The sequence below is a fragment of the Heterodontus francisci genome, chromosome X, assembly GCF_036365525.1.
Source record: "Heterodontus francisci isolate sHetFra1 chromosome X, sHetFra1.hap1, whole genome shotgun sequence".
Lineage (NCBI taxonomy): Eukaryota > Metazoa > Chordata > Chondrichthyes > Heterodontiformes > Heterodontidae > Heterodontus > Heterodontus francisci.
Window position 1 is genome coordinate 16,078,128 of NC_090421.1, and position 13,271 is coordinate 16,091,398.

The 13,271-nt window shown below is 48.5% G+C and overlaps 1 protein-coding gene across 4 annotated transcripts in view; it reads left to right on the forward strand.

The window, feature by feature from the left end:
- Positions 1-13,271, forward strand: part of LOC137358671 (calcitonin gene-related peptide type 1 receptor-like) — a 133,572-nt gene that overhangs the window by 38,450 nt on the left and 81,851 nt on the right. For all 4 annotated transcript variants that reach the window (XM_068024837.1, XM_068024841.1, XM_068024840.1 and 1 more), the window contains 3 exons: positions 4,994-5,083; positions 6,660-6,761; positions 11,331-11,481. In XM_068024837.1, coding sequence (XP_067880938.1) covers positions 6,699-6,761; positions 11,331-11,481 — 214 coding nt within the window. In that variant the 5' untranslated portion in view covers positions 4,994-5,083; positions 6,660-6,698. The remainder of the gene's footprint in view (positions 1-4,993; positions 5,084-6,659; positions 6,762-11,330; positions 11,482-13,271) is intronic.

Genomic DNA, 13,271 nt, shown 5'->3' on the forward strand with positions numbered 1-13,271 from the left:
CAGGACAGTGGAGTTGAGTCCACAAACAGATCAGCCATGATCTTATAGAATGGTGCAGCAGGCACGAGGGGCTGAATGGCCTACTCTTGTTCCTAGTTCGTATGTGAGGAGGATAGTGATAGATTTCAAGAGGACAGAGACAAGCTGGTGAAATGGGCAGGCACCTGGCAGATGAAATTCAATGCAGCCAAGTGTGAGGTGACACATTTTGGTAGGAAGAATGAGGAGAGACAATATAATCTAAATAGTACAATTTTAAAGGGGGTGCAAGAACAGAGAGACCTGGGGTGTTTGTGCACAAATCTTTGAAGGTGGCAGGACAATTTAATAAAGCATATGGGATTCTGAGCTTTATAAATAGATGCACAGAGTACAAAAGCCAGGACGTTATTGCTAAACCTATAGACAAGATTAGTCCAGCCCCAGCTGGAGTACTGTGTCCAATTCTGCTTACCACACTTTAGGAAGGACATGAAGGCTTTGGAGAAGTGACGGAAGAGATTAACCAGATTGGTTCTAAGTTTAAGGGATTAAAGTTACATGGATAGATTGGAGAAACTGGGGTTGTTCTCCTTGGAGCAGAGAAGGTTAAGAGGAGATTAGGTAGAGGTGTTCAAAATCAGGAAGGGTTTAGATGGAGGAAATAAAGAGAAATTGTTCCCAATGGCTGAAGGGTTAATAACCAGAGGTGACCTGAGAAGAACCTTTTTTACACAGCGAGTGGTTGGGATCTGGAATGCACTGCCTGAGAGTGTGGTGGAGACAGATTCAAAATGGAATTGGATAAATACTTGAAGGAGAAAAAAAATTGCAGGGGTAAGAGCAGTGGGGGGGACTAATTGGATTGCTCAGACCCAGACTCGATGGGCCGAATGGTCTCCTGTGCTGTACTGTTCTATGATTCACATCTCTCGGTCTCCATCAGTCCCTCCCACACTTCTTATCTTTAATATTCCTCTTCCTAGTTCCAAGTCTTCAGCAGTCCCTTGCCCCAAGATCTGTCCAAATCAGATGGAATTTCAACATATAATGAGCCCTCAGCTATTTTTAGCCCTGAGGCAGTCCCGGCACCCAATTCCCATTGGGAATCCTCTGAGCTGATGTCTTTGGAAAAATGGAAGGACCTACGGAGGATATCGAGCCACAGGAGAGGTTTATCACGGCCTCCTCAGTCCCTGCAAGCCCTTTCTCCATCCGGATAGAGACATTTTCCCGTGGAAGTTGGATGGTGTCTCTAACGTAAGCCGGTTTATGCTGGATGCTGCGGAGACTTTTTAATTCTCTGCCTCATGGGGTTCGGCAAAGGTTGCTAATGGGTGAGATGCTTTTCCAACTGTTGTTCCCCTCTGGTGATACTCCCCTTTTATTGTCCCTATCCCTTTAAACTTGACTTTCCTCATCTTTCACTGGCATCCTCACTGGACCTGTTGAAGTCTGTCCCCAGATTTGTGAATAATTATGCAAATCATTTCACCAGAGCAGTGATCCTTAATTTTCAGGCAGATTTCTCACCAGTTTACAACTGACTGAGGCCTGAGGACAAACATCAGCCCCTTGTGTCTCTGATATTCCCCTTCCCAGCTCTGCGCCTCCTGACGGTTCCTTCCACCACTCCTCGGATTGGATTCTCCGATGCATTCCTGCCGGATTGGCATCGCTGGAACCACTTCCTCACCCTGACTCTCGGCTGATTATCATTTTGGTGCTTGCAGTCCCATCAGGATTGGGAACTCTCTGCGGAACTGTGACTGGCAGCCCGTGGGCTGTCAATATTTTTCTTTGAGAAAGCTCATTCCTTGCACACTGTAATTCATTCATCTGTGACAGGAACATAGGCCATTCAGCCCCTCAGGTTTCTTCCAGCATTTAATCATATCTTGGCTGATCTGTATCCTAACTCCATCCATCCACCTTGACTCTATATCCCTTAATACCATTGGCTAGCACAATTCGATCAATCTGCAATTTAAAATTATTAATTGGGCTAATTTTGTGGGAGAGACTTCCACACGTCTACCACCCTTTGTGTGAAGAAGTGTTTCCTAACTTCTCTCTTGAATGGCCTGACTCTGATTTTAAGAGAATGCCCCTTTAATCTAGACTCCCCACCAGTGGAAATAGTTTCTCTCTATTTACCCTATCAATTCCTTTCAAAATCTTAAAAACCTTAATCAAGTCACCCCTTTACCTCCTATATTCCAGGGAATACAAGCCTAGTTTATGTAATCTCACTTCAGAATTTAGCCCTCGCAGCCTTGGTAACAGAATCTCAGGCTTCCGGAAAGATGTTCTACGCCCATCCCATCATGAAATGTGGGGCCCACCGATGTCCAGGCCACAGTGTTGGAACAGCCTGGAATTACCAGTGTCATATTATACCAGCTGGTGGGCACCGGGAGGGGGCAAGTGAAAACTGGCATTGCCACACCTGCCACAGGAGGCATGGAAACTGCTTCTCCTCTGCAGTCTTTTATGTTGGAACTATGACCCCCACTGCCCGCTCTAGTGGAAACCCACCATCATGAGCAGAGGTCACTGATGTACAGAGCTAACTATTTACAGAACATTACTCTGGGTGTTGCAGTTGCAGGGTGACTCAGGCTTGGAGTCACATAACTACATCCTGGTACTTAGCTCATTAGCACACTAAGATCTTAAAGGGACATCACTCTTAAAGGCAGTCATACAACACAAACCCACCAGCAATATTTAAATCAGTTGATCCCACCCTGACCCCAGATACTCTGGTAGGATCATGAGTTAGAGGTCAGTGGTGTGGTCACTCTGGAGGTCTTTGAGTCATTGCTCTCACTGACCAGTGAAGCGGTGACAATGGGCATTAATTTTAGCTTCAGTATTCGAGGTAGACAAAATGACCCGTTGTGCAGTGGCCTCCAGGAGGTCAACTGGTGGAAAGGTCCCGCCCACAGTGAGCCCCTTGCTCAAGGCCAGCGTCACTGCCCACTCGATCTTCAGGAAAAACACAGCCTTCACGTACATTTTAGAGGCAGCAACAATGGCCGAAGGGCCGACATCCTTGGCCATTGCTTTCACGCATGCCTCTATCGACATATTAGGGGTGGACATAGCTCTTGACCCCATGCTTCGATGTTATCAGTTGAAACGGTGACAGGGCAACAGGTGCAGCTGCAGCAGCATTTGTGCGAGAAGGCCCCGCCAATGGCGAAGAGGGGCTTGCCGTGGGGTCGAATAGCCATGCCCGCTCCTCAGAAAGAAAGCAAATAACAGTTTTTTTATAAACTTATGCAATATTATGGGGGGGTGGGGGTGGGAGTAAAGGAGATAGGGGTGGAAAGGAAGAGAGGATAGGTGGCTGAGTGGTGGAAGGGAGAGAAAGGCTGCAAGGATGTTGCTCTATGATCGGTGGTTGGAATACCTTACTGCAGAGTTCAAAGTCCAGTTTTACAGTCAGGGGAGGGTTCTTCACCTAGGTTGACCGGAGCCACCCGGTTCTTTACTCTTCCTGCTGTTGTATAAAGGCTTTCTTCAGCCGGGCAGCTCCAGCCATCCCGAGCCACGCAGTTGGGGGTGGGGAGGGAGCCCCTTTTGTGCAGGATGGAAGGTAGAGCAAATACAGGGGCTCCAAATAGAATTTGGCAGCCCCACCCCTGGATCTTCTGGCACCTCCTCCCTCCCCCAACAGTTCAAACAAAAAAAAACAGTTCTCTGGTGCTCCAACACCCACCTCTCCAAAATAACTTGTCGGTCTTCTTTGTTCTTACAAAATAGAAACAGTTCCACAGTTAAAGTTGTAAATTGCAGCTCTCTGCTCTCTCCTTTCCAGTTCCAGCTCCCACAGCCTGCTCAGGTGCAGCTGTCTCATGTAATTGCACACAGGAAGTGCTCCAAACTCTCCAGCCAATCCCGTGCTGTACCTGTCCTGAGAGTGTTTCAGTGTAGAGAGAGCTTTACTCTGTATCTAACCCCATGCTGTGTTCTAATCCAGAAACCCAAGTGGTGAAGGATAGAAGTGGAGCCAATCTTTACACATTTTTATATTTATTTACAGAGTTACACATTACACACGTACACCTCCTAACCCAACAAGCACAGTTTCAGTCTGTGTCTAATAGTGGGAACACAAGTGAATCCCCAGTTGATGCCCACCAACTGCACATAATGAAACACAATTCATATACAATTGACATGCTGTACCTGTCATGGGATTATTTAATGGCACCGTAGAGGAAGTTTTATTCAGTATGTATCTCCTGGGGTGGATTCTCTGCAGCTACAACTCACAGGGTAGGTACTCCTTGCGTGGGTACTCTTGCAGTCAGTACTTTCATGTGACCGCTGCTAGTCTAGTTACTGCTGAGATAATTATTCTCGGGGTAGCTTCTCACAGGGTAGATGGTCTTTGAGTAAATACTCCTGGGGTAGGTACTCGTGTATTTCAGTGCCTTATGGATGGGTGTGGAGGGCCAGGAAAAGCTCCATTTACAGTTCAGGATTGGACCTGGGTCCACTGCAGGCCCCCACCCAGGCTCAGGTCCGAACATTTGGAAAATCCTAAAGCAACGTAGCAGGGGAGAGACCTGGAAGATGTAATAGCTCCCTGCAGCGTTGTTATGAAGAGGAAAATCAGCCCACTTACTCCATTTGTAAACCGATTGCCTCGTACAATGCTTGATCACAAGCTCTTGAACCAGGAACACAGGCTCGAGTTCAGGATGGGGAAGTTCAACAGTTTTGATTTGACGACTTCAGCGGGGGAATGTGTGCGATGTGCAGTCCAGGGAGATAGTGGAGATTGATTGGGGCTACAGGAGGGAGCTGGGCAGTGTTTTTAGTGAAGGACGTGATTGAGTGGGTACAAACACAATATAGGATGGGATGTATTGAATTGCTGAATGGGCCCAATGGGCGGCAATGTTCTCTTCTCCTTCTGTGTGTCCCTCTGTTGTATTTCAGATAATGGCAGCTGCTCATTTCCTGATATCTGCAGTGACTTATGATTGTCTCTCTGCAGGCAAAACCCACCGGACCCACCCCATCAGCTCTGCTCCATTTCAGTCTGTGCATATGATCTGAAAGCATGTCAGGATAAATTCTTAAACAGGTAAGTCTTTTTCTAACACTCTCAAATTCTCATTCACTAAAAGATTTCAGTCAATGACTTTGAGCTGGTTCCTGTGCCTCCTGACCTGGCCTCAGTCGGCCTGAGCTTCGAGCAGTCCTGATTCATCGTGAGGCAGTTCTGCTTTGTTGCTGTTTTACTGCAATGTGGGACACGGAGAAAGGATCTGATATCGAACAAATACCTACTGAAGCCAGTGTTCAGTCTGAAATACAGGAGAAACAGGAGTGAGGGAAATGGGACAGGCTGCTGAGAGGAGTGGGTTAATGGGACACTTTGCAGTCATCCTCTGTGATCCTGATTTCCTGACTCCCATTCCCTAGTCTCCCTCTCGCCACCCCAATTCCTGAGCCACCAGAATTCTCAATTCCTGAATCCCCTTTCCGAGGTCCCCCCAATTCAGCTGCCCCACCCTCACCCGATTCCCTAGGTCTCCACTGATTCAGGAGGCCCCAAATGATTTCCGACTCCCTGATCCCAGAGACCCCTGATTCCCCAATTCCTGACACCACTCCCCATTCCAGAAGAATTGCATTTAGATAGCGCCTTTCACAGCCACATGTACGTTCCAAAGCACTTTACAGTCAATGAAGTGCTTTCGAAGTGTAGTCACTGTTGTCATGTAGGAAATGCAGCAGCCAATTTGCACACAGCAATATTGGCCTCAGGACACCAGAACTCCCCTGCTCTTCTTCAAATAGAGCCATGGGATCTTTTATCCGCACCTGAAGGGGCAGACAGGGGCCTTCGACAGTGCAGCACTCCCTCAGTACTGACCCTCTGACAGTGCAGCACTCCTTCAGTACTGACCCTCTGACAGTGCAGCACTCCCTCAGTACTGACCCTCTGACAGTGCAGCACTCCCTCAGTACTGACCCTCCGACGGTGCAGCACTCCCTCAGTACTGACCCTCCGATGGTGTAGCACTCCCTCAGTATTGACCCTCCGACAGTGCGGTGATCCCTCAGTACTGACCCTCCGACAATGCAGCGCTCCCTCAGTACTGACCCTCTGACAGTGCAGCACTCCTTCAGTACTGACCCTCTGACAGTGCAGCACTCCTTCAGTACTGACCCTCTGACAGTGCAGCACTCCCTCAGTACTGACCCTCCGACGGTGCAGCACTCCCTCAGTACTGACCCTCCGATGGTGCAGCACTCCCTCAGTATTGACCCTCCGACAGTGCAGCACTCCCTCAGTACAGACCCTCCGACAGTGCAGCACTCCCTCAGTACTGACCCTCCGACAGTGCAGCACTCCCTCAGTACTGACCCTCCGACAGTGCAGCACTCCCTCAGTACTGATCCTCTGACAGTGCAGCGCTCCCTCATTACTGAGCCTCTGACAGTGCAGCGCTCCCTCAGTACTGACCCTCCGACAGTGCAGCGCTCCCTTAGTACTGACCCTCCAACAGTGCAGCACTCCCTCAGTACTGACTCTCTCAAATATCTCCTGGGCAGCAGCTCCTGACAAATCCATGTACGAATGCCAGGAGAGGGACTCTGAGACAATCCGAGTGGACTGGGAACTCTAACTCTCAGCTTTTTACTTCCTTCAGAGTTTGACAGTGCTGCAGCTTTTCCTAAGTGTGGTCAGGATGATTCCGAATCTGAGGGGAAGTGTGACCGTCTGCTTCTTCATGGCTGTGATGCTGACAGAGGTGAGACAACATACCATTGCCAATCCATCTTCTGTACAATTCAAATATTTACATGTAATGAGAATCAGACGTGAAACATATATGTCAATATTACATACATATGTCATTTTAAACATATAGATCGCACATTAAGTGTATATGTCCAGTTACAAGATCACAAGATATTTACAGATCAGGAAGACCATTCAGCCCTTCTTAATTCCTCCAGCCAGAAAGGTCCAACTTTCACCCCATTGCAACATCCAATTGTGCCATAAATGATTTAGTTTTTTTTTGCCTTCGATCCTCCCTCCAGATGTTGATCACTGTCTGTGTGAATGAGAATGTCCTGATATCAGTCTGAAATTGACCTTTCACTAGTTAGACCCTGTAACCCCTTGTGCAACTCTCCCAATTTAATTTAAACTAGCATTCCAGATTTATCTTTTCCATTCCCTTAACTATCTTACGTCCCTCCAAAAAGTCACCTCTTAGATTCTCATTTCCAGGGTGAACAACCCAGGTCTCTCCAGTCTTTTCCCATAACTCAGACCCCGACACTGGAGTCCAGCCTCATGGCTCTTCTCCATACTGGCTCCTCTCTCACTGACCAGAACTGGACCCAGTGTTCAAGGTGGGTCTGACCAGAACTGGATACAGTTTTTAAGGTGGGTCTGACCAGAACTGGACACAAAGTTCAAGGTGGGTCTGACCAGAACTGGATACAGTGCTCAAGGTCAGTCTGACCAGAACTGGACCCAGTGCTCAAGGTGGGTCTGACCAGAACTTGACACAGTGTTCAAGGTGGGTCTGACCAGAACTTGACACAGTGTTCAAGGTGGGTCTGACCAGAACTGGACCCAGTGCTCGAGGTGGGTCTGACCAGAACTGGACACAGTGCTCAAGGTGTGTCTGACCAGAACTGGACACAGTGTTCAAGGTGGGTCTGACCAGAACTGGACACAGTGCTCAAGGTCAGTCTGACCAGAACTGGACCCAGTGCTCAAGGTGGGTCTGACCAGAACTTGACACAGTGTTCAAGGTGGGTCTGACCAGAACTTGACACAGTGTTCAAGGTGGGTCTGACCAGAACTGGACCCAGTGCTCGAGGTGGGTCTGACCAGAACTGGACACAGTGCTCAAGGTGTGTCTGACCAGAACTGGACACAGTGTTCAAGGTGGGTCTGACCAGAACTGGACACAGTGCTCAAGGTGGGTCTGACCAGAACTGGACACAGTGTTCAAGGTGGGTCCGACCAGAACTGGACACAGTGCTCAAGGTGGGTCTGACCAGAACTGGACACAGTGTTCAAGGTGGGTCTGACCAGAACTGGACCCAGTGCTCAAGGTGGGTCTGACCAGAACTTGACACAGTGTTCAAGGTGGGTCTGACCAGAACTGGACACAGTGTTCAAGGTGGGTCTGACCAGAACTGGACACAGTGTTCAAGGTGGGTCTGACCAGAACTGGACACAGTGTTCAAGGTGGGTCTGACCAGAACTGGACACAGTGCTCAAGGTGGGTCTGACCAGAACTGGACACAGTGCTCAAGGTGGGTCTGACCAGAACTGGACACAGTGCTCAAGGTGAGTCTGACCAGAACTGGACACAGTGCTCAAGGTGGGTCTGACCAGAACTGGACCCAATGCTCAAGGTGGGTCTGACCAGAACTGGACACAGTGTTCAAGGTGGGTCTGATCAGAACTGGACACAGTGTTCAAGGTGGGTCTGACCAGAACTGGACACAGTGTTCAAGGTGGGTCTGACCAGAACTGGACACAGTGTTCAAGGTGGGTCTGACCAGAACTGGACACAGTGTTCAAGGTGGGTCTGACCAGAACTGGACACAGTGTTCAAGGTGGGTCTGACCAGAACTGGACACAGTGTTCAAGGTGGGTCTGATCAGAACTGGACACAGTGTTCAAGGTGGGTCTGATCAGAACTGGACACAGTGTTCAAGGTGGGTCTGATCAGAACTGGACACAGTGTTCAAGGTGGGTCTGACCAGAACTGGACCCAGTGCTCAAGGTGGGTCTGAGGATTTTGACTTCCTCTGATTCTCCTGTCATTCAACATTCTATTGCCTTTGTTGATTGTTGCTCTGGTTTGCCGTAGTTGTACATGTTGAACGTCAAATCTACTAAAACCTCTCAGTCTTTCAGTATTATCCTGAGCTATTTCCACACCATTTACAGTTGTCCATGTTTTCTTCTGCAGTACTTAACACTATTTTTCCGTTATTAAATTTTATCTGCCATCGCTGTGTTCATTTACACATTTTGCCCATTTCATTCTGTAATTTCTGAGCTGCCTCCTTTGATGAGCTGTAAAGTGGACCAGTTTACTGTGACTTTCTGAATCGAAAGGGCCGATTCTACCCCCCCCCCCCCCCCACCCCACCCCTGACTGGTTTCAGCAGTCCATGGGCCTCATTAATATTTAAATGTAGCTTTCCTGTGATGCAGTTGGGATCCTGGTGGGATTTTTACTCCAAATTGTGCAAGTCACCAGTGAAACTGAGTTGGAAGCAGGAGCAGGGCCAGGAAGGTGGGTATTGGGGAGATGGTGACGTAGTAGTAATGTCACTGGACTAGTAATCCAGAGGTCCAGACTGATGCGCTGGGGACATAGCAGCTGGTGGAATTTAAACTGAGCTAATTAATAAATTCAAGTAGTTAATAAATAAACGAAAATCTGGAATTGAAAGCTAGTCTCAGTTATGGTGCCATGAAACTATCATCGATTGTCATAAAAACCCATCTGGTTCACTAATGGGAAGGAAATCTGCCATCCTTACCTGGTCTGACCGACACGTGGCTCCAGACCCACAGCAATGTTAACTGCCCTCTGAAATGGCCTAGCCATTTGTCAAGGGCAAACTAGTTGTCAAGGACAACTAGGGATGGGCAACAAATGCTGGCTTTGCCAGCAACACCCACATCCCATGAAAGGATTAAAGAAACTTTTATTTTGTGGTTTCCTTGTGTTGCCCTGGGCTACCTATCCCCTCCCCCGATTGCAATCACCTCCAGAGTACACTTCCCTCCCCCACCTTCAAAACGTACCTCATACTGGGGGCCATTCCCTTAGATCTGTGGCAACAGCCTCTTGCCACCTGAAATCCTGGCCCATGGAAGTCTGACTTTCCGCCTGGCAGTGAGGTCTAGATGTTCAACCTCTCCGTTGGTCATGCCGCTCGCTCTGGTCCCCTGCAGACTGCTCTCACGCCCCCTGTTAAAATTGAGACTCAATTCATTGTTCCTGCCCTTAGCTCAGGGCTGTGTTTTGGGCTCGGTGTTTAACAGTACAGGTTGGAACTCACCCACTCCTCCAGAAATGAGGCCCAGGACATTTTGATTCCAGTCCTGCTTTAAATCTGACTTCCCAACAGTTCCGGATGTGAAGTCAGCAGGAAGCAATGGAAGATTGTGCGGCTCGGAAGCTACCACCCAGACAAGGTAGGTGGTGGGTTCAGCTTCGAGGGCCATTTGGCAGGCATCTCGTGTTTGGCAAGAGGTGGGTACAGTATTCCCATTCCCTTGGCCTTCCTCAGTACTTTTCTCCATATGATGACACTCCTGTTCAAGTTGAGCCACTCTGTGGCTCTGATCCTTCAATTCACTCTTGAGCTCGGATAATAGCCTAATCTATTGATATCCACCCTCCTCAAAAATCTCCTCCCCTCTGTCTGCTCTTGTAAGTTCCTATCACTTGCTCTCTAAAGTCCTTAACTCTTTCTTTCAGCTTACTGATTCACATAATTTTGCATCTTTCATGGGAGTAGGGGACTTGAAGTAATTAATATTAGTAAAGAAATAGTACAGGAGAAATTAATGGGACTAAAAGCTGACAAATCCCCAGGACCTGATGGACTCCATTCTAGGATTCTAAAAGAGGGAGCTGCAAAGATAGTAGTTGCGCTGGTTATGATTTTCCAAAATTCCCTAGATTTTATAACGGTCCCAGCGGATTGGAAGTTAGAAAATGCTATTCTAGAAAGGGAGGAGAGAGAAAACAGGGAACTACTGGCTTGTTAGCCTGACATCAGTCGTCGGGCAAATATTGAAATTTATTATTAGGGATGTGGTAACAGGGCACTTGAAAACAATCCTAATATGATTAAGCAGAGTCAACATGGTTTTACGAAAGGGAAATGGTGTTTGGCAAAGTTTTTTGAGGTTTTCACTAGCAGGGTAGATAAAGGGGAACCAGTGGATGTAATAAATTTGGATTTTTGAAAAGGGATTCGATAAGGTGCCACAAAAGAGATTAGTACACAAAATTAAGGCTCATGGGATGTGAAGCCATCGAACATGGAAGCTTCCTGGCTTGTATCGCACAGTTGCAAACTCGACAATAGTGACGGAATGAATTATCAATTGACAGCTGCTGCCTTATTTTCAGATTGACCAGGTTCTGTTTGGTGTTGTGAAAGATGAAGTCATTGCCTTCCTCATTGCAAGGCAGCAAAACACCAGCCACAGGGATTTGAACCACACAGGTCGTGGAACGGGAAGCAAACAACAAATATGCATGCTGGTTAAACACGACCATTAAATGAAGCTGAGAGTAAATGCTTTTTCTTTTCAGTCAACTTGTGAGCTGCAGACCACCCAGCAGCCTCCTGGATACTCGATAAAAAGGATGTCCCCATCCCAGGGACTGACACGGACCAGAATAATGTCAGCTCAGTATGAGTGCTACTTAAAAATCATCAGGGATCCACCAAATGAAAAGGAAGGTATGTCCACAGGCATTAATAAACCTGACAGCACCCAGCACCATCCCTGAGATCCATTATCTCAATGCAGTATTCCTTTGCAAAACGCATTACAGGAGAGAGGGTGGGTGATCAAACTGTCCTTCAACACTCTGGGTCTGGGTACAGTGGGTGATCACACTGTCCTTTCACACTCTGGGTCTGGGTACAGTGGGTGATCACACTGTCCTTTCACACTCTGGGACCGGGTGGTACAGTGGGTTATCACACTGTCCTTTCACACTCTGGGACTGGGTACAGTGGGTGATCACACTGTCCTTTCACACTCTGGGACCGGGTGGTACAGTGGGTGATCACACTGTCCTTTCACACTCTGGGACCGGGTGGTACAGTGGGTTATCACACTGTCCTTTCACACTCTGGGACTGGGTGGTACAGTGGGTGATCACACTGTCCTTTCACACTCTGGGACCGGGTGGTACAGTGGGTTATCACACTGTCCTTTCACACTCTGGGACTGGGTGGTACAGTGGGTTATCACACTGTCCTTTCACACTCTGGGACTGGGTGGTACAGTGGGTGATCACACTGTCCTTTCACACTCTGGGACCGGGTGGTAGAGTGGGTTATCACACTGTCCTTTCACACTCTGGGACCGGGTGGTACAGTGGGTGATCACACTGTCCTTTCACACTCTGGGACTGGGTGGTACAGTGGGTTATCACACTGTCCTTTCACACTCTGGGACTGGGTGGTACAGTGGGTTATCACACTGTCCTTTCACACACTGGGACTGGGTGGTACTGTGGGTTATCACACTGTCCTCTCGCACTCTGGGACTGGGTGGTACAGTGGGTTATCACACTGTCCTTTCACACTGTGGGACTGGGTGGTACAGTGGGTGATCACACTGTCCTTTCACACTTTGGGACCGGGTGGTACAGTGGGTTATCACATTGTCCTTTCACACTCTGGGACTGGGTGGTACAGTGGGTGATCACACTGTCCTTTCACACTCTGGGACTGGGTGGTACAGTGGGTTATCACACTGTCCTTTCACACACTGGGACTGGGGACAGTGGGTTATCACACTGTCCTTTCACACTCTGGGACTGGGTGGTACAGTGGGTTATCACACTGTCCTTTCACACTCTGGGACCGGGTGGTACAGTGGGTTATCACACTGTCCTTTCACACACTGGGACTGGGTACAGTGGGTTATCACACTGTCCTTTCACACTCTGGGACTGGGTGGTACTGTGGGTTATCACACTGTCCTTTCACACACTGGGACTGGGTACAGTGGGTTATCACACTGTCCTTTCACACACTGGGACTGGGTACAGTGGGTTATCACACTGTCCTTTCACACACTGGGACTGGGTACAGTGGGTTATCACACTGTCCTTTCACACACGGGGACTGGGTACAGTGGGTTATCACACTGTCCTTTCACACTCTGGGACTGGGTGGTACAGTGGGTGATCACACTGTCCTTTCACACTCTGGGACTGGGTGGTACAGTGGGTTATCACACTGTCCTTTCACACACTGGGACTGGGTACAGTGGGTTATCACACTGTCCTTTCACACTCTGGGACTGGGTGGTACAGTGGGTTATCACACAGTCCTTTCACACTCTGGGACCGGGTGGTAGAGTGGGTTATCACACTGTCCTTTCACACTCTGGGACCGGGTGGTACAGTGGGTTATCACACTGTCCTTTCACACACTGGGACTGGGTACAGTGGGTTATCACACTGTCCTTTCACACTCTGGGACTGGGTGGTACAGTGGGTGATCACACTGTC